The sequence below is a fragment of the Eubalaena glacialis genome, chromosome 13, assembly GCF_028564815.1.
Source record: "Eubalaena glacialis isolate mEubGla1 chromosome 13, mEubGla1.1.hap2.+ XY, whole genome shotgun sequence".
In the NCBI taxonomy this organism is placed as follows: domain Eukaryota; kingdom Metazoa; phylum Chordata; class Mammalia; order Artiodactyla; family Balaenidae; genus Eubalaena; species Eubalaena glacialis.
The window spans coordinates 77,341,196-77,362,293 of NC_083728.1; the positions used below are offsets into that span (position 1 = coordinate 77,341,196).

At 44.5% G+C, this 21,098-nt stretch overlaps 1 protein-coding gene across 7 annotated transcripts in view; it reads left to right on the top strand.

Annotated features, from left to right (window-relative positions):
- Nucleotides 1–21,098, top strand: part of KATNIP (katanin interacting protein) — a 193,476-nt gene that overhangs the window by 69,891 nt on the left and 102,487 nt on the right. For all 7 annotated transcript variants that reach the window (XR_009703334.1, XM_061209061.1, XM_061209063.1 and 4 more), the window contains exon 6: nt 3,058–3,189. Coding sequence is in view for 6 of the 7 variants with exons in the window: in XM_061209061.1 (XP_061065044.1) it covers nt 3,058–3,189 (132 nt within the window). In the remaining variant the exon portion in view is untranslated. The remainder of the gene's footprint in view (nt 1–3,057; nt 3,190–21,098) is intronic.

Sequence of the window (21,098 nt, forward strand, 5' to 3'; positions counted from 1 at the left end):
TGCACGTGCGTGGCCTCACCCCTAGGGAACACCTCCTTAGATGTTGCTCCCTGGGCACCTGGCTCGCCTCACACTGGCCCCAGCCTTGCTCACCAAGTCTAGCACAGCCAATGCTGGACCGGTGGCGGTTTCTTTGCTTGACTGCCCAGGCAGTTTGGTCCTGGCCCCATGGTGGATGAAACATACCCTTGGGGGGAGATCTGGCCCCCTGTGTAGACTTGATGCCACCTAAGGTGAATGGTGCAGCCCCACTGCACTGCTCATCACAGCCCCTCGCCAAGGGCTCAGCCCATCACCACGAGTCATCCTCGTGGCAGTTCTGTGAGGAAGATGTCATTAGTGCCACTCTGACAGACGTGGAAACCGGTGCTCAGCGAGGGTCCATGACTTGCCCAGGGCTGCACAGGGAATAATCATCAGAGTGCCAGGGATCGAACCCGTCTGCCTGAATTTAGAACCCAGGCCCTAAACCACATGTGAGCAACTCCAAAACAGCCACAAAGAGTGACGAGTGCCCAAAGGAGGGTTATCCACTAGAGTGGGTTCAGCTCAGCTGCACGTGATAGACACTGAACCACTGGGGCTTAAAGACTGTTGTTGTTCTTCCTCTGACACGAACAAGGCATTTGGAGGCAGCCAGGCTGCTAGGATGGGTGGATGATGCCCCCAGGGACCCAGGCTCCTTTGGTTTTGCCATCCTTAGCATGTGGCTTGCTTTCTTATTCTCACAAGATGGCTACCCTGCTCCCAAATGTTACATCCACATTCCATCAGGAAGAAGGGTAGAAGGATAAAGGGCAAAAATCCTGTGTCCCTGAGTGAGTCTTTTTTTTTTTGGCTGCGTTGGGTCTTCGTTGCTGCACACAGGCTTTCTCTAGTTGAGGCGAGCGGGGGCTACTCTGATGTGGTGCGCGGGCTTCTCATTGCGGTGGCTTCTCTTGTTGCAGAGCACGGACTCTAGGCGCACGGGCTTCGGTAGTTATGATACATGGGCTCAGTAGTTGTGGCTCGTGGGCTCTGGAGCGCAGGCTCAGTAGTTGTGGCACACGGGCCTAGCTGCTCTGAGGCATGTGGGATCTTCCCAGACCAGGGCTCGAACCCGTGTCCCCTGCATTGGCAGGCGGATTCTTAACCACTGCGCCACCAGGGAAGCCCCCCTGAGTGAGTCTTGATTAGCAGAGAAACAGTGGCTTCCTCGGCGGCTCCTCCAGCCACTCATCAGCCTCACACGCCTTCCCAGCTGCAAGGGCCTCCAGCGACATGACCATCTTAAAGGGGCACAATGCCAACTTGATAGAATCAGAGTTCCATTAAGTCAGGATGGAGAGGGCCATGGATAGCTATTGGGCGGTCAGGGAGTGTCTCCAAAGTTTAGATAGGACTTGGATACTTGGAGAAGATTTGAAAGAATGGCCTTAAGGTCGGGAGAACAGCATGAGCAAAGGCACAGAGGTGGGAGATTTTGGGGCCCAGGCGAGAGTCAGGACTCTGTCACAAACAACATAAATCCTATTCGCGTTGGCTTAAGCAAAAGAGAGGAAGCTTCAGCGATGTCTTCCTTCAGGCATGGCTGGATCCAGGGGTTCTGAACAAATCCACCAGGACTCTGCTTCCCTCTCTCAGCTCTCTTTATCTCTGTGGAAGGGGCACGATGGTCCCCAGCAGCTCCTGGGGTGCCTCCCTGTAGCTTAGCACCCCTGTAGGAAGAGAGCACCTCCTCCCACAGCTGTAGCAGGAGTCCTGGGGCTACTGTCATTGGCTGCCGTAGGTCCATTCCCGTCCCTGAACCGCTGGCCAGGCATATTGTGAGGGATGGAATGGGCTGATTGGCCAGACCTGAGTCACATTCCCACCCTCCCTTGGGCCACATGTGGACTGAGTCGGGGAGGGAAATGGGGCCTGGAGGAAAATGAGGGAGACCTTTCCTGCAGGCTGGGGAATGGATGCTGGGCTGACAAAGCTGCAGATACTCGGGGTACAGGAAGCAATTTTGCTTGGCCCAGGTGTCAGGTGTGTGAATGTATGTGTGGGAATCAATGCGGGAAAGATCGGTTGGGGCCGTGTTGTAGAGACCTTCACATGCCAGGTATACACCATTTAGGGTACAGGTCTGGCTCCTAAAGCAAGGAGATCCAAATACTGGCTTAAACAACATGAAAGTTGATGTCTCTGACCCAGGTTAGCAGTGGGCAGTCACCTTGCTCCGAGAGTTCACGGAGGAACCCCAGCACAACCTCTTTTGTCACTCCAGCATCCTCCAGCTGTCGCCCCCTCCCCACAGTCCTCAGCAGCTTGCTGCCACCTCCTCATTCCAGTCGGCAGGAAGGGGGGCAGGGCAAGGGGGGGCTCTCCCCTTCCCTTTCCGGGCACAACCTCAAAGGTGTACATGCCCCTCTCGCCCACCCACACATCACGGGCCAGAACGTGTTCACCTGCTCCCTCCCAGCCGCAGGGGATGCTGGGAGCACCACCTGCACATCCGGAGACGCAGTACAAGAGAGAAAGAGGAAACGGACATTCCGGGGACAGCCTGTGGGCTGCCACACCAGGCCAAAGGATGGGTTTCCTAAAGAATGATCCAGGAAGTGCTAGGAGGAAGAGGCCCCACCACACAGTTTCCATGGCCCCAAAAGTTTGGGGTATGTTCCATCTGTATTCTGTTTTAGGACATCCACAGTGTGTGTGGAGGAGGGGGTGAGGGGGCCATTAAAGGCCCTGAGAAGTCCTGGCCCAAAACCCGGGCTTTCCTAAACTTATTTAGATCACAAAGCCCATTTGGGGAAGTTTAACACCCACTAAAATTCTACCGATAAGTTATTTCAAACCAAAAAAATTACTGAAAAATTCTACTGAACACTCTTTGGGCAGTAAGAACCAGTAAAGACTTGAGTGGAAGTGGCGTGACCCATCCAGCTGGCCTTCCCGGGATGGCGCCGGGCCAGGTGCACCCCGACCTGACTGCTGTCATGTACAGCGAACCCCTGCAGTGCTTGCCCCTCGGAGGAAACAAGAGGTTTGTTTCACCATATCTGAAACGGTCTGACTTTTTGTGTATAGAAATCTGTGCAGATCAGAACGGAAGCTGGCCCGCGGCTCCACATCGAGCCTCCTCTGGACTATTCTGAAGATTGTGAGCCACGTGGGGGTGTGACTGTCAAGGCAGAGGATGCTTCTGGGGATCGTCCACAGGTAGGACTGGCCTCATCTCGGGGCTATAGCGGCTCTCGGGGGCACTTTCTAACAGTTACTTATTCCTTCCTTTGCGAGCCCTTGCCTTCCTTCACTCTTGCATTTATTTCCCGCACTTTAACAAGCAGACAAATCTTGTGCTAGACGCTCTGCTAGGGACCCGGTGTCCAAAGGTCAGCAAGGCTGGTGTCTGACCCAAAAGAGGCCAAAGCATATAATCCCTTTACCGCAAGAGGGAGCTGAGAGGTGGGGCAGGGCATAGCGGGACCAGGAGGGAGAGTATCTAGGAAGGCTTCCTGGAGGGAGTGACATTTACCTGGTTCCTAAAAGCTGGGTAAGAGTGTGAGGGCCAGGGAGGTAAGGGTAGGTAAGCCGAGCTGATACTCAGCCTGTCCACACCTGTATGCCTAAACCTGTTGTTAAATATTTTGAATATCCGCGCCCCCTCCCCCTCCTGCCACGGCATCAGAAACCACACATGGAAACACCCAGAGACCCTGTGTAGCTGTAGCTCAGAGTCCCTGGCCGTGTAGCAACTCACAGGGTTGACCATGGGGTGTTTCACTCCCCTTCCTCAAATTGTCATTTCATTTCTGAAATCCTTGGAATTGCAACAGTAAACCCCAGTCTCCCATTCAACAAGCATTTGTTGGGTACCGACTTTTGAGCATCGGGCTCTGTCCTAGGCACCAGAGATGCAGAAATGAACAAAACTGACAAGGGGCCTATTCTTAAGCAACTCACGTTCCCGAGGGAGAGACAGACAATAAAGAATAAAACCAAGAAATAAATAATGCGATTTCAGGTATTGATACGTTCTAGGGAAAAAAAACAGAAAGGGGAGATGGGACAGCCAGGAGATCAGACAGCATGGGAGAGAGGGAACATTAGACGGTAGAGAGGGAAGGAACGCCTCTCTCAGGTATGATGTTTCAGCTGAAACTTGATGGATAAGAAGGAGCCGGCTTTGGAGCCAGCAATGGGAAAAGCATTCCAGGCAGAGGGAACAGCAAGCACGGATGACCTGAGGCTGGGCTTGTTCAAGGGCGCATGATGTAGACATGATGTGAGCAAAGGAGAGTTAGAAGGCGATGAGGTTGGCGGGGCAGAGGGGCAGACCAGGCAGGGGTGGGGATGGAGAGTTGAATTTTATTTCAAGGGCATCGCTTTTATAATTAAAATGAGTAAATTATCTCCATGGTTATATACAAGCTAAATTTTAGAGAGGAGGCAGAGTCAAGTTGCTAAGCCAGTCCTGCCCCATTTGCCAGAATGAGATTGTTCAGCCATGGACCCGGGCTGCAGATTCCAGAGCCTCACCAGGAGGACAGACTTCCTTCCGCATGCGCCTTCTGTACCAAAAACCTGCTTTTCTGAAATAAAAATGACTCAAAAAGGAGATGGGAATGTCACCCAGGAAACATTCCTCTGATCACCATTGAATGTTCGTGTTTCCTTCTTTGCTTGTAAAGGAAGGGCAATTTAAGGAGCAGGGGATCACTTTGTTTCACATTCTGGCTGCAAAAAATCTGAAAGTAAATTGCAAATTTTTGTCTTCCTGGAAAAAAAAGTCGTTTTCTATGGAAGGACCCAAAGACCTTGTTTCCTTAAAAACAGTCCATAGGAATGGGATTTTTACAGTGGGCAAAATCGTGGACTTTATTGCCCTCAACACCCACCTCCCACACAACACAGACACACACACAGACACACACATGCTTTTGAATCAGCCAAAAGGTTCTCTGCTCAGGATCAGTCTGTGCAAACAGCCCTCAGCTTCCCTTAGGGAGGCTGGTTTGAAGCCAAGTTCAGTCTGTTGCAACGCTAGCCCCGTCCCCTGTCTCAGAACGCATGCATGCCCTTCAAGCAAGAGGCATGCTCGTCCTCTCCTCCTTTGGCCATTTGGTACCCCCTGTTAATTGAACATATACAGTATTCCTTCTTTTGCAAGCTTCCAAGCTCCCTGCAACACCACGCAGCCTGTCCCTCACAAGCTATTAAGCTCCATTAGCATTCCTGTGTGAGCGTGCTCTGAATCAGCATCTCCCTGCTCACCCACACTTAATTTTCTCCACCGTGAGTGCCTGATTGTATGTCTTCCTGCCCTTTTTCTCCCCATCTTGAGGGGGCACTCTGTAAGCCTTCACAGTCAATTTCCCCTTGGAGTTATTTTCCTGCTAAGTGAAAGAGTGAAATGGCCATGCCAGTTTTCGTCAAAGGCAGAAGCCTTAAGAGATGCAATCTGACAGAGAAGGAAAAATCATGCCTGGCTAAATATACTCAGCCCCCCTCACACTGTTTGCAAGTGCAGTCTGAAATGGAGCAAAAGGAATTGCTGTCCGCATGTGTACTTTTCATCTGACCTTCACTGTTGAAACACACCAGCCTTTTTGCCTTCCATCAGATCCTTAGTGAACTTCAATTTCTTGGCACTCTGAGTTCACAGACCAGCATATGCAGGCATGTTCTGTTGGCCTTCACCCCCGTTGACTGTGCCTTTTTAAAAGATGTGAATTACTAGCTGACATTTAAGAATCAGGAGAGTTCATGTCAAAATCTGAATTGGGGGTTTCTCTTGAAAAGTCGAAAGATTTAGGAACTACATTCTTAAATGACAGCCGCGAGTGGAGCTGAGGGGTAGCTGTCCCCTTAGACAAGTGTGTGCTGCATGTACCACAGTCCCCACCATGTCCCAGGCACCATCTAGACGCTGAAACTAAAACAGACAAGTACATAATATGCCAGCAGGTGATCGGGCTTGTAAGAGAACTAGGGCAGAGTAAGGGGCTAGAGAATGTGGGCAGAGGCTGCCATGTGATATGGGAGGACGGGGCTTACCCTTGATGAGGTGCTGTGTGAGGGCCTCAAGGAAGCCAGGGAGTGAGTAGGTAGAGAAGAGCTTCCACACACACGGAGCAGCAGGTGCAGAGGCCCTGAGGAGGGAGGACAGCAGGGAGGCCGGTGTGGCTGGAGGTGAGTGAGCAAGGGGACGAGGAAGAGGGGGTGAGGCCAGAGACATAGCCAAGGCTTAGATGGCATCGGGCTTTGAGGGCTGCGCTAGAGGTGAGGGATTCTACTTTGAGTCAGAGGAGAAGCCATCGTAGGGTTTTGTAAGCCACTGTAGCTTAACAACTCCAGGGAAAGGAGGACACCTCTTTCTTTCCAGAGAGTTCTGCCTAAGTGCCAGGTCTTGGTTATGTTGGCTTGCCTTAGTGTATGTGTTACAATGGATAATAAGGCTCCATTTAAATGCTTTCGGCTCCATTTAAGGACCAGGAATGAAAGTACACATTTTTTTCTATTATTAAGGTATCCTTTTTTTCCTGACAATGCATGATCAATGTTAAAAATTCAAATGATAACAAAGAAAATAAAAGTCCTCTCATAATCCCACTGCCCCAGAGATTAGTGCTGTGAATAGGTGAGTATATAACCATCCAGGCTAAAAATTGCATATATTCATTATATTCCTTGAAAGTATATATTAATTATATCCAAGATGAGAGAGTTGATCTGGAATGTTCCAGTCCTGGCCTGTTCCCAATGAGTGGTATTTTCTGCGTTTAGTTATCTTTTCAGTCCCTGAGAGCATGACAGGTGATAGGAAGAAGATTGGCCCACTCCGGCATCTTCTGGAATACCTTCTCTGAGTTTTTCTTTCCATTGTGTAGATCCTGGAGTGGCGTGAATTGGATATTTGGCCACAATTACAATTCAATGTTTTGAAGTCATTGTTACTTGCTGACACATATAACAACTAAAGACCTGTCTTAACCCGTGTGCCACCAGCAGGGCTGCCACATGTGGACTCTGCTGTGGTCCATGACGGCTCACCCACCTGTCGGTACTGTTTGGAGAAATTAATGAAATTTGAAAGTCATATTATATTAGAAAATAATACTGTATTGATGTTAAATTTCCTGAATTCGGTAATTATATTGTGGTTATGTAAGAAAAGGACCCTGTTCTCAGGTTTCTGAGAATTGGTGAAGAATTGTTGAATATAGGTGATGGGTATTTGGGCATTCATTATACCCTTCTATTATACTATGCTGATAAATTTTCTACAGGTTTTACATTTTTTCAAACCAAGTTTTTAAGAAGCTAGTACATTAAGGAGGAGATAAGCTGCTTCAGTAGAGCTAAGCATCAGCAAAGGAAGAAATAGAAAAAAGTAAAAAAAAGGAGACCTAGTTTAAAAAGCTTAGTAGGATTGTATTGATGTCAGTTTCTGGACTGTGCTATTGTGCTGTTGTTATACGGGATGTTACCATGGGGGAGACTGGATGAAGGGTACATGGGATGGCTCTGTATTGTCTACAGTTAGCTCAAAACAAAAAGTAAAAAGCTAACTAAATAAAAGAAACACAAATGTCCAGGTCATATCATCCAGAGGTTTTGATTCTGATTCTGGATTTGGACTCAGACATGGTTCCTCTGTTTAAGTGCCCCATGTGACTGTAATTTGCAGCAATGTTTTAGAACCACCGTTATAAGGAAAAGATAGAGCCATGGATCTTAAAATTTGATATACACAAGAATCACTAAGGTCCATCGACAGATGAATGGATAAAGAAGATGTGGCACATATATATACAATGGAATATTACTCAGCCATAAAAAGAAATGAAATTGAGTTATTTGTAGTGAGGTGGATGGACCTAGAGTCTGTCATACAGAGTGAAGTAAGTCAGAAAGAGAAAAACAAATACCGTATGCTAACACATATATATGGAATCTAAAAAAAAAAAAAAAAGGTTCTGAACCTAGGGGCAGGACAGAAATAAAGATGCAGACGTAGAGAATGGACTTGAGGACATGGGGAGGGGGAAGGGTAAGCTGGGACAAAGTGAGAGAGTGGCATGGACATATATACACTACTAAATGTAAAATAGATAGCTAGTGGGAAGCAGCCGCATAGCACAGGGAGATCAGCTCAGTGCTTTGTGACCACCTAGAGGGGTGGGATAGGGAGGGTAGGAAGGAGACGTAAGAGGGAGGAGATATGGGGATATATGTATATGTATAGCTGATTCACTTTGTTATAAAGCAGAAACTAACATACCATTGTAAAGAAATTATACTCCAATAAAGATGTTTAAAAAAAAATAAAAGGGAAAAGTAAATAACAACAACAACAACAAAAAGAATCACTAAGGAGATATATATATATATATATATATATTTTTTTTTTTTTTTTTTTGCCCGTGCTGGGTCTTAGTTGCGGTACGTGAGATCTTTGTTGCGGCATGTGGGATCTTTAGTTGCATCATGCGGGCTCTAGTTCCCTGACCAGGGATTGAACCCGAGTCCCCTGCATTGGGAGCGTGGAGTCTTAACCAGTGGACCACCAGGGAAGTCCCACGATATTTTTTTAAATGCATATTTTAAGTCTAATTTTTATGCTAAGAGAGTTGTTTACAGGAGGTAGCACAGTTTTTAACAGATGAACTCCTGGATATTATGAATCAGAAGGTCTGAAGATTAGAGTCTCTCTCAAATGGAAGGAAAGTTTTCGAGATCATTTGGACTTTGTGGCTTTGATTTGGGGGCTATAAAAGAAAGAAATGTTAAAATTGGAAGTCAAAATCTCATATGTCAGATAAAATTAAGATAACTGTAAAGTAAAAAGTAAAATAAAATAACAACAAAAATCCAGAGGTTCACAAAAGCCAGAAAGGGATGAGAGGGGACTCTTTCCTTGTCTTCAAACCATATCCTGTACTTCTGGAAACTCGGGTAGGAGAGGATGTCACTTAATAAATGAAAGATACGAAAGCATTATAGCTCCTGGCAATATCTCCTGTATTATAGATCAATTTCTATCCAGAATATTAATCATTCGTATTAAGAAAAGACTAAATTATGTTTAATATACATACTCTTTTAAGAAGACAAGGAAGTCTTATCTATTTTAGAAATACTTTCATTTAAAATTATTTTATTTAGGTTTTTGACTATTTAAAGGGGTGAATTTTAGATAAATAGAAAATTTATTTTATATTATTAAGGCATTATTATATTAAGAAAATGAATATGCACCCTTCATACTTGGTTTTCTCACTTCATTCACATTCAAAATATGTCGCACATTCAAAATAGGTCTCAAACTTGAGGAAAAAAATTCAGAAAAAATAGGGGCATGTAAGAGAGGATTTCTTATTAGTTATGACTTGAAAAAGTTATGCTTAAATTCAAGCTAAGGGTAGAAATATAGTGATAAATGGAAGAGGATATATCCAAAGGGGAGGGTTTGGACCCGTGACCTCAAGGGCCAGCTTCAGCTCATGGACGTGTTTCATTGGCTGGTCTGGTGTTGTGCTATAATCATTATTGTTGCTGTTTTAGGGGGTTGGCCAAACTGGAAAAAATCCGAACGAACTTTTTGGCCAAACCAATATTTTGAATTAGAAAACTTTTATTCTGAGCACGCACCCTTCATTCTGCCTTAGTCCTCACCTCTCCCTGTTGTCTGACACTGTGTCTCCCATTGCTGTTTCACACGACATTACATTTTCTGAAGATGTAGGGAGCTTGTGGTTCCTGTTTTAGGGAGGAAAAAGAACCAGTGACTGTGACTCAGCAAGTCTGGAGAGGGTAGTTTGAGCTTTTCTATAAACTCTGTGGGGACTTGGCTAAGTCACACTCTTTTGGAGCCCCATTTCCTCCCCTACAACAAAAAGGGATAGATTAGATATTTCCTGTGCCTCTCAGCTCTGAAATCATACATCCTAGGGGGAGTTTATAGGTGTTCCCATATTGTAAAATCCACAAGAACAGAGGACACGTGGTAGTTCATGGAGCCCTCCACTCATCCAAGGACCATTTCTGGAGGCTGTTTGCAAGTTACATATTTAGAGCTTGAAACACCCTTCCCCCCCCCATCCCAGATCTAAGCTTCATGATGGCATAGACGTGTGCTATCTCTTGCCTGCCGTGTCTCTGGTCCCTAGAAAAGTGCCTGGCGTAGAGTTAGTTTGCAAATCTTTGTTAAGCAAGTGAATTGGGTAGTTGATTGATTGAATCAATGAGCTAGTGTGGCAGAGATGTTGATTAGGCACCCTGGCCAGCCCACACATAGCTGAGTTCAGTTATCACATTGCTAAGTTATAATTATGATGACAGTATTTTCCAAACTATGAATCAGGACACATACTCTGACAAAGAATTTCTGTGCTACTTGGGGTAGAAGTGTCAGTTTGGGAGATGTAGCTTGGATTCTGAAATATTGGGATTTCTGGCAGAGGGTGCTAATTAAAATGAATATTTTAAGTGACATGAGTGAGGGGGGTGGGGGGAGGTACCAAGGATGGCACTTGGCCTGGGTGTCAGGGCATGGTAGAAAGTAGAGGGGATGTAGGGAACAGTCTCTACACAGCTCAGCTGACTGTCATCATAGGGGCCCGGTGGCGCCAGGCTTTCTAATTTCAAGAGAAGCCAAGTATCTGGGCTTGTCTGTGTTCGATTTCTCCCATTTTTTTTATGTTGGTAACTAATTCACGATTTTCTATGAACCAAACAAAATGTGCCTGCTGGCCAGATTTGGTCTTCAGACCACCAGCTTGCAACTTTTGATTTAGACAATGAAAGCTTTGTTGCTCCTGACAAGAGAAGAGGAAGAGGTTTTTTCCTTTCCAGTGACACTTGAGTTAGCCCCTCTGGTACCCAGAGCCATCAGGGGCATGGCGTCCTGAATGTACCCAGAGATGCCCAGCTGGATAGCTCAGACCAAAGGACCACTTGGCTAACGACATTAGGAAGGCCCCTGAGCAGGTAGGTCAGACAGCACAAAGCCAGCTGAGCAGGAATAATTCAGTGATGAGCTTGAATGATTTGTGTGGAATGATGCTGAACAAGCACTAAATACCCATAAAATACAGGTCCAGAACTGAGAGATGTAGTAATCCTTTCACCTAATAGAGCATTCCTGTAAGTGAAGATACTGGATGGTATTTGACTTCCTAAAGCATCCTTTTCAATCTTAATGAAAATTTTAAATGATCTCTGAATCAATACCAGAATAAATAATCTTTTTTATTTCTTGCATTTATAGTCTACTTAGAATTTCTTAGGTATTTTCACATTATTTTGTCGTTTTATATAACATCTAATACATGAGTGATTTCTCATTAGAAAAGATTCAAACAATTAAGAAGTAAACTGAGTAAAATAGGAAAAGCTCTCTCTACAACCCAGACAAACCAGGCCCAGCTTTCAGTTCTATTGAGCATGCATACTTTATTTATTTTGTCATTCATTCACTCATTCATTTACTGTTTTCTATTTCAGTTCATTTCTGCTTTTATCTTGATTCCTTCCCTAAACTTTTTGGTTTAATTTATTGCTTTGATTCTCCCCCCCACCACCATCCCATAACCTGGCTTCTTACTTTAAATGCTTAATTACCTTATTTTCAGTCTTGTTTTCTAATACAGCAATTTTAAGCCTATAAATTTTCCTCTGAATACTGCTCTGTCCTCATCTCACAAATTTTGCCTGTATGTAATGTTTTCATTGTCATTTACTTCTTTTGGTTTGTGATTTTAGGGATTTTTTTCTCTTTATTTAGAAGAGTTTTACAAATGTTCTAAGTAGAGAGTTTTTGTCTATCTTTCTGTGTTAATTTCTAATTTTACTATATTATGGTTAGAGATTGGTCTGTTTGATTTCTGTTGTTTTGGAAGTTTTTGAGACTTTGTGGTCTACCAGATAATTTTTATGAATGCTCTATGGTATTTCAAAAGAATAATCATTCTCTTTTTGGTATAAAGTTCTCAGTATATCTATTAAAGCAAGCTATTAATTATGTTATTTAACCAGGCAATTATGTATGTCCCAGTATAGTCCCAGACCACCTATATCAGAATCACTTTGGCTTCTTATTAAAAACGTAAATTCTCATACCCCGTTCAAAGATATAGAGCTGGGTTTACAGGGGGCATGGAGTGCTCAGAATCTGCATTTTTAATAGGACTCCCAGAAAATTCTTATGCTTATTAGCAAACCACTGCAATAGAGCCCTAATTAATTTTTTTTTAAACATCTTTATTGAAGTATAATTGCTTCTAATTAATTTTTGTCTGTTTAATCTGGGTGATTTCTGTGAACTTATCAATATTCCCTTATATTTCTCTGTTTTTGCTTTATACATTTCAAATCTGTCATTGTGTACATATAGAGTCAAGACGTTTTCTGACAGGTTGTTTGTTTAATCCATATGAATATATCAGTATCATTCTCTTTGTCCTATTTAAAGCGCTAGGTGGGCCTTTTCAGTCTAAAGGCTTATGTCTTTCTTTAGCATTGGAAAATGTTCATTTATTATTGTTGTTATTATTTTCCATTGTTTCTGTTCTATCCTCTGGATCTTCTCTTGGACAAATGTTGGCCCAGATCTTCAAGTCTCTTAATTTTTCTTTCATATTTTTCTTTTTGTCTTTTTATACTGTGGCCATGTGAAATTGTTTGGCTTGAATTTCTAGCACATTTAATTTGTCACCTTTTAGCTCTTTCTGTACTTAGTTTATCTTTTTCAAAATGTTAATGATAAAATTAAAACTTGAGATCTCTAGCTGTTTCTTTTTCATGGCTGAAATGTCCTCTCAAATCTCTCCAGGGATATTAATTTTCAGGATTCTAAAGTCTTCCTCTGCTTATTCTATTAACTGTCTTTCATTGAGTGTTTGTTCTTTTGTTAATTAAATTTTGTGCCAATCTTCAGAGTTTTGGTTTTCCCAAATGTTTGGTCATTCTCAGTTGTCTGCTTATCTTTGTATTTGAGAATCCTACTTCTTCTGCCTGTTCTATTTAATATAACCTGACCTTGATGTTGGTTGGGGCACAACATGCTCCTGGAGGCTGTGTGCCTTAGCTCCCCTTCCAGGTATGGGAACTCCCAGTCTACTTTGGGGAAAACGACCTCCTGGAGCATTGCCCACATCCAAGCATCAGCCTGTGTGCACTTAATACAGCTGGGGAGGGGCCAGCAGCCCTAAAAGCAGCCCCCAGTGAATGCCCCAGGGCTTCCTCTCACTCCACCTTGACTCTGGACTCAGCTACACACACACACACACACACACACACACACACACACACACACAATTCCTTGTATGGAAAATTTTACTGCCCTTGTTTTGGTCCATAGTTTTCTCTGCTTTTACTGCTTCATAGATGTGATCTCTGCTTTCTTGCCTTTCAGGAATTCCTCAGAATTTCTAGTGATCCAGCAGCATTCTGTGTTGTTTGGTCTCTATCCTGCCATCCCTATCCGATTTCCTTCTCTTGATCTTTCAGCCACCCTCCCACCCCTGCTCTGGACAGGCTCAGGTGAGGCCGCCACAGCACACTGATGCCACAGGGTTTGCCCAGGGCCTCATAGCCAGGAAATGGTACCTTTCTGCTTCCTGAGTCTGTGCTCTTTCTCTTATATCACTCCACTCCTTAAGACAAGGATGGCTTTTTTCTTCATAATAATGGACATTTGAGACTGAACTCTAGGGGGCTTCATAAATAAATTTAGCTTTGAATGAAAATCAGTGAAAGAAAATCCAAGGTTGAAAGGGGGCAGTAAGAAAGTAGCAGAAAACCAAAAACATCACACAGGTACTTGAAGCTCAGATAAAACTCATACTTTCCTAGCCACAGTTCCGTCAGAATTGATGTAGGGAAATGTGATTTAAAAAATACACAGCGTGGACCCTATAGTTGGAGCTCAAGTCACTTTATTCTGGGAAGTTTGTGATCTAGATGCCACCAGGCTTGAGGTGTGGGCTGGTAAGCCTCAGATGTGGGTTCTTGACACTCGTTATATTTGTAATTTCTTATGGAATGGCTGTCTTTGTTGCCAGATTATAAATTCCATGAGAACAGGGACTCTGTCTTATTCATCACTCTATCCCTAGCACTTAGCAATCAGACCTGCTTATGGGGACACATATATTCAACAATAAATGAATGAATGAAAAGAAGGACAGATTAGTTAATTAACCCCTCATTGCAGGGTAAAAATCATTTCTGGGTCAGGCAGTTTAATATATGTAAAATGGCTCATATAAGGCAATAGGAGTTGGTGGGAATTACTGCAACTAACAGTGCATGCAAATCCCACTTTTATAAAATTGCCAATCAAATGAGGACATCATTGGGGGTTCGCTGCATGTCCATGACCTCTACCGCAGAGACTGCTGCTTTCTCTTGAGGACTCAAAGTATCCAGTGTGGCTTCATGGGCTAAACATCTGATACTCTTGCAGGCAGTGTCAATAGGGTCTGAGAGATAGAAAAGAATATGCTGTCATCTCAATGTTAAATTTTCTGTAAAAACTAGACCTCTGTTAGAGCAATCACGAAACACTAATTCATAGCTATTATCTCATTGCATCCCTTCCACAAACTTGTCAGGTTGTCAGGGAACATTTTCCCACATGAGAGGTGGGGGCTTGAGGCTCAGAGACTTGCCTGGGGACATAGGGCGGCTGGAGTCGGGCCTGGAACCCACACCCAGAACTTAGACCAAGCTGTTCCCTTTTCTAAGTGGAGTTAGAGGTTTAATGCTTCATCCACTAACACCGAACACATGCTTTAACACATTTAGTGGCCTCATAGCAGCTTCATGTCGAAAGCTCTTACAGGCAGGTGTCATCAATTTCGTGTAAGCCAATGGGTGATCACAGAACACCTGACTTTCATCTCGCTCTAGAGACCACTGGCTTCCAATGCATTGATGCCAGGCAGGGAATAAACGTGGGCACGGAATGAAAAACCTGGACTTTGGAGTCAGACAGTCCTTCATCCAAACCCTGGCTCTGCCCTTGCTAGCCACATGACCTGGGGCTGCCATTTAAGTGCCCTGAAGCTATAAGATAAGGATACCTACACACAGGGGTGGTGGGAGGCTGCAGGGAGATGAGGTGTGTAGAGGGGTTAGCCTGGTGCCTGATATGTAGCAAAACCTTTGTAATCGGCAGCTGCTGCCATTGTTGATATTACAGTTGTGGTTGCTATTGTTGCAGACATTTCATGTGCTATGGTGACCCGGTTTTGCTCTTTTCCTAGCCCAGCAGAAAAGAGGAAGATCAGGCATGTACGGCACTAATCCACTGACCATGACACCTCGGCTGCGTTTTAGTCACTGGTCCAGCATCCTTCCTTCCCTCGCCTCCTCCCTGGCTCTCTAGCAAGAAGGCCAATTTGTATACAGTCCCATCATCTGCTCCCCACCTGTGGTATTTGCAGCCTGGCCTTCATGCAGAAGGCTTTCTGTTGAAAGGGCTTGAACTGAACATTTTAAGGGCTGAGCATTGAAATTGCATATAACAGGGTTTTAAAGCAAAGCTATAAAGTAAGTTTTCACAGAGCTTTTTCTGGATGACAGCTTCAAAGCAACTGGTAGATGCCCTAGCAGGGTATCCCTTTGAAGTATCGGCAGGTTGGCTTTCAAAGCGACCAACCCAAGGTCCTCATCTTTCCAGGTGGAAAGGATTTGAACAGCTTTCTCGAGGGAATGTGGCTACTTAGTTCATCTCCCCTTTGCCCCTGGAACAGATGGTTTTAGGTCACGTGGGCATTATAAGGGCCTAGGTTCTTAAAGTGTGCTCACCCAGTGTAAGCAAATGTATTATTTTCCTCTGTGAACAAGATAGCAGTAATGCAGAATCTAGGCTTCTTTTATATATATATTTACTATATATATTTATAGTAAATACAATTATGGCATTTAAATTTGCATTAATTTGCCAGAAGCAAAACCAAATTGAAACAGAATTATTGAAATTCAGATTTCTTTATCACAAGAGAGATTTCTTAAAACATCCCGTCCGTTTAATAAATTATGAACAAAATATTAAGAGGTCAGAGTTGCCATTTTTTAAAACCCTGTTGTTTCCATTTAAGATGGATATGAATTGACTAATCTGCTATGGAAAATGAGGCCAGGGTGCACCCACACTGCCTGCCCTCTTCTGGTTTTTGTGAGCTTAGCTAAGAGCTTAGGGTTTAGAACATTACATTTTGGTCCATAACCCAGATACGCACAGTTGTCTAATACAGTTGACCCTTAAATAACACGGGTTTGAACTGCATGGGTCCACTTGTACGCGGGGTTTTTGTCAATAAATATAGTTCCTGTATTTTCATTTTACAGATCTTTAAGTATGGGGAAAAGTTTGTGTTCGGTTAGAGATCACAATATGCGAAATCAAAAGAACTAGGGTGTGAGTCCTCTTCTCTCCAGACTGCTTCAGCTTCCTGCCCTTGGGTGAGCCATTTATCAGTTCCTTTGCTTTTGAGGCAGAGGCAGCAGTACATGGATATTCGACTGCATGGGGGGCAGGGCCCCAGTCCCCGTGTTGTTCGAGGGTCACTTGTATTTCTTTAGTCTCTAAACGTCTTCAGTGTTCACCATTAGACCTTTTATCACAGGGTCTCCTGGTCTGTGTTCTTTATTTTGATTTTACTTTTCATTGTTTGGATTTTGTCCTCTGGAGGTTTTTTTCTGAGAAGGACTTATGGGTGCTATATTTATGTTACCAGAATGTCTCCCTGTTGAGATTGGTGGCTTGTTACTTTTAAATCTGGACCCCTTGAGTGGATACAGTAAGTTAGACGCGGCTCCATCATCTCCCTCTTTTGGGGACAAGATGTGTTCCAGGGCTAGAGATCAGTGACTATCAGACAACTGGCCGTTCAGGGTCCTCCACACCACTGTTGCTACCACCCTTATATGGAATTTATTTATTTTCAGGAGTAAGGATTTAAACATAAATGTAAATACCTGATTTTTTTTCTATTTATAAAATTGAAAACATGCTTATAATAAAAAATTAAGTAAAACAAAGCAGAAAACAAAGTCCCCATCATGCCACCCCAGAGAGAATATTGTTAAGAGTTTGATGTTTCCAGACTTTTTGTATGCCTATATGGAAACATACTAATATAATAATTTTTTAAAAAATCAGGTTTATACTATATGTACATTTTCCAACATGCTTCTTTTTACTTAAACATATATCTTGCTGTCTTTCTGAATAAGTGCATGAGACCTACTTCATTCTCTGTAAGGGCTGCCTGGGGCTCCGTCAACGCCTGCTCTATTAGTAATTTAACCCATCTCTTACTAATGAACATGCAGGTCATTCTCTTTTATAAATGATGCCTCAACGATCTTTGCATACTTAAGAATGAAGGGTAAATTCCTAGAAGGGCTGGGGTGAAGGGTATGCACGTTGTTAATTTCTAGTCAGCCATTTCTGTCATCTCGGCCTCCAAAATACATCTCAAAATGCATCTCCTGTCCCCACCTCTGCTTCCACCTTCCTCTTTACCTGCTACCGCAGGTGCAGCTGTCTGCTGTCTGTCCTGTTTCCATCCTGGCCCCGCCTCTCAAAATCCACTTGGTATCCAAGAGCCATAGTGATCTTTATTTTATTTTATTTTTTAAAATATTTATTGATTGATTGATTGATTGCTGTGTTGGGTCTTCGTTTCCGTGCGAGGGCTTTCTCTAGTTGCGGCAAGCAGGGGCCACTCTTCATCGCGGTGCGCGGGCCTCTCACTATCGCGGCCTCTCTTGTTGCGGAGCACAGGCTCCAGACGCGCAGGCTCAGTAATTGTGGCTCACGGGCCTAGTTGCTCCGCGGCATGTGGGATCTTCCCAGACCAGGGCTCGAACCTGTGTCCGCTGCATTGGCAGGCAGATTCTCAACCACTGCGCCACCAGGGAAGCCCCATAGTGATCTTTAAAAACAGAAATCAGATAATGTTGTATTTCTGCTTAGCACCCTTCGTGACCTCTCATGGTACATAAAAGAAAATCCAGACTTTGCTCTGAGGCCTACAAGGCACTGCCCCTGTGACCCCCTTCCTGCTCCCCGCCCTCCCCTCCCAGTGTGTTTGGTACCCGCTGCCCTCCAGCCATTGCTGCCTCCAGGCTTTTGCCTCTGCTGTTCCTCCTGACACATCTTGTGCCCCAGACATTCACTGGGCGTTTCTTTACCACCCAGCATTCCCTGACCAGCTTTCAACAGGGCTGCCCTCAGCCCACTCACTCTTGATTCCGTCATCCAGGCAGGCTCTTTCCTTCCCAGTCCTGGCCACATCTGAAATGCCCCTGATTCTTTTTCTTTATGCACTGATTGCCCGAGGCTTCGCCATCTTACTCCCCACCATGACCTCAGCCCTCAACGAAGCGCCTGTAGCACACCTGCGTGTGTGAATAAATGAATGATAATAGTTGCCGCATCTTCTTCCCCATTGGTTGGACCACAAAAGTGAGTCTGTTTTACACTTGGATAGTCTAGAAGGAGCAGGGAGCTGTGGCTGAGGGCACACGTCACGACTCTGCCACTTAATCATTGTGACGGGTCGGACCAGCTTAAAGGCTCTAGGCCTCAGTCCTCCGACTTGTGGGGACTCCAGAAATTCAGTCACTTAAAATATGGGGCTACCCACAAGGTGAAGGTAATGAAGAGGCTGGAGGGAACCTGCTCAGCTGACCGTGGGTTCTAGAATCCTAATGCCCCATCCAGCTATTTCCTGGAACTGGCAGTGGGTGGTAGCTCCACTCGGCCTTAGGCATCAGTGGGGAGGATTCTGGACCCTGGGACTGACCAAGATTTCCTGGACAGTCACAGCAGTCTCCCATCCGGGAATCTCCCAGTTTAGCTGGCACCCATTTTATCATCTTTTTCCACCGTGACTGGGTGAGAATACCGGGTTTGCCCACTGTTTTCTCACCTAGCCTTGCCTCCACCCCTGCAGAACAGAGAACTGAAGATGACCCTATCTGAGATGGGTGGGGTGGACCAAGAACCGGAACCAATTGCTTATCCTTCTGTAACAGGAGTTCACGTAATCATCAAAGCAAGTTTCACTCCACCCATCTATTTTGCAGGGTTATTATGAGGATCAAATGAGGGAGGGAGTTGAAAATGTTTTGTAAAGTACAGAACATTATTCCGCTGTAAAGGATTACTAGCTTTACCGTCACTGCAGTTGCTGTTAAACAGCAGGCCACCCAGGAACTCATATTTCCCCACGGAGGAGCAGTAAATCTGTTCGCCCTCCAACTGCCGACCACAGTCAGGCTTTGAAGACATGAGCCATGACTTCAGTCTGGCTTCCGTGAAGGTTGCATGGATCATGTCAATACACTCAACTAGAAGACCTTGCTATGATCTTTTGAGATGCCATTGGTGAATACGTGCTCACTTTAGTGTAGGGTTTTTCACTCACAGCACTATTGACATTTGCCCAGATAATTCTTTGTTGTGGGAACTGCCCTGTACATTCTAGGATGTTTAGCAGCATGCCTGGCCTCCACCTACCAGATGCCGCTAGCACTCCTTTCCCCCAGTTCTGACCAAAAGCATCTCCAAATAATTGCCAAATGTCCAAAATCATCCCCAGTTCACACCACTACTTTAATAAAACAATTCAGTGAGGTTGGGATTTGTTAACCCATTTTTATGGATGGCAAAATGCAGATCAGAGAAGTTAAGTAACTTTCTAAGAGTCACATCACTAATGCCACCGCCAAGGCAGATGGGTGCTCTCCACCCCTGCTTACAGCTTCTACCCAGTCACTGACATAAATTAGTCATTCCGCACATATTTGTCAAGCATCTACTATGTGCCAGGCCGTGTTCTATCTGCTCAGTAAATATCACTGATACTTGATATTGGGCAGGGTGGGAGGGAGAGAGCTATAAAAGATAGATAGCTATATTAGTTTCCTGGGGAATTCCCTGGTGGTCCAATGGTTAAGACTCAGTGCTTCCACTGCCAGGGGCCTGGGTTCAATCCCTGGTCAGGGAACTAAGATCCCACAAGCTGTGAGGCATGTCTAAAAAAAACAAAAACAAAAACAAAAAAAAGTTTCTTATTGCTGCCGTGACAACTTACCACAAACTTAGTGGTTTATCTTACAGTTCTGGAGCTCAGAAATCCAAATTCAGTTTCATTGGTCTAAAATCAATATGTCAGCAGACCTATGTTCCTTCTAGAGGCTCTAGAGGAGAATCCGTTTCCTTGCCTTTTCCAACTTCTAGAGGACACCTACATTCCTTGGCTTGTGCCCTTTCCTCCTTCAAGGCCAGCAGGGTAGCATCTTCTCTCCTCCCTAACCTCTGCTTCCACCCTTATATTTTGTCTTTCTGATGCTGATCTTCCTGCCTCCCTCTTAGAAGGACCCTCGTGATTACATAGGCCCCTCTAGATATCCAAGATAATATCCCCCATCTCAAGATCGTTAATCACATCTGCAAGGTCCCTTTGCCATGCAATATTCACCATCCAAGGTGATTAGAACACGGACATCTTTGGGGCCCACAGCAGTCTGCTCTCGGGCCCCCAAAGATTCATGTCCCCCTCACATGCAAAATACTTCCATCCCATCCCAAGTTTCCCAAAAGTCTCAACCCCTTACAGTAGCAACTTAAGTGCAAAATATCATTTAAGTTTCATCTGCTCAAAACTCCCGAAGCTCATTATCTATATCTAAATTAGGTAGGGGTGAGTCTATGGATATTACTCATCTTAGGGCAAAATTTCTCTCCCTCTGTGAACTTTTAAAACTAGAAAACAAGTTATCTGCTCCCAAATACAGTGGTGGGTCAGGCACAGGATAACAGTTATAGACAGTCCCATTACAATAGACAGAAAATTAAAGGGAAAAAGGAGTCACCAAACCCAAGCAATTTTGAAATCCAACTGGGCAAACTCCATTAGGTTTCAAGGCACAGGAATAATTCTCTGTGGCTCAGGATTCCGCCCTCTGGGCCCATGGCTCCACCCTGGGAGTCATTCTTCCTCTTTCATGAAGGGTAGCATGTGTTTGCACCTACGTAGTTTTATTAACCTGTTTCCTGCCTGTAGAATTTTGGGAGCCTGTCAGCTTTCTTTAATTTTGTCCTT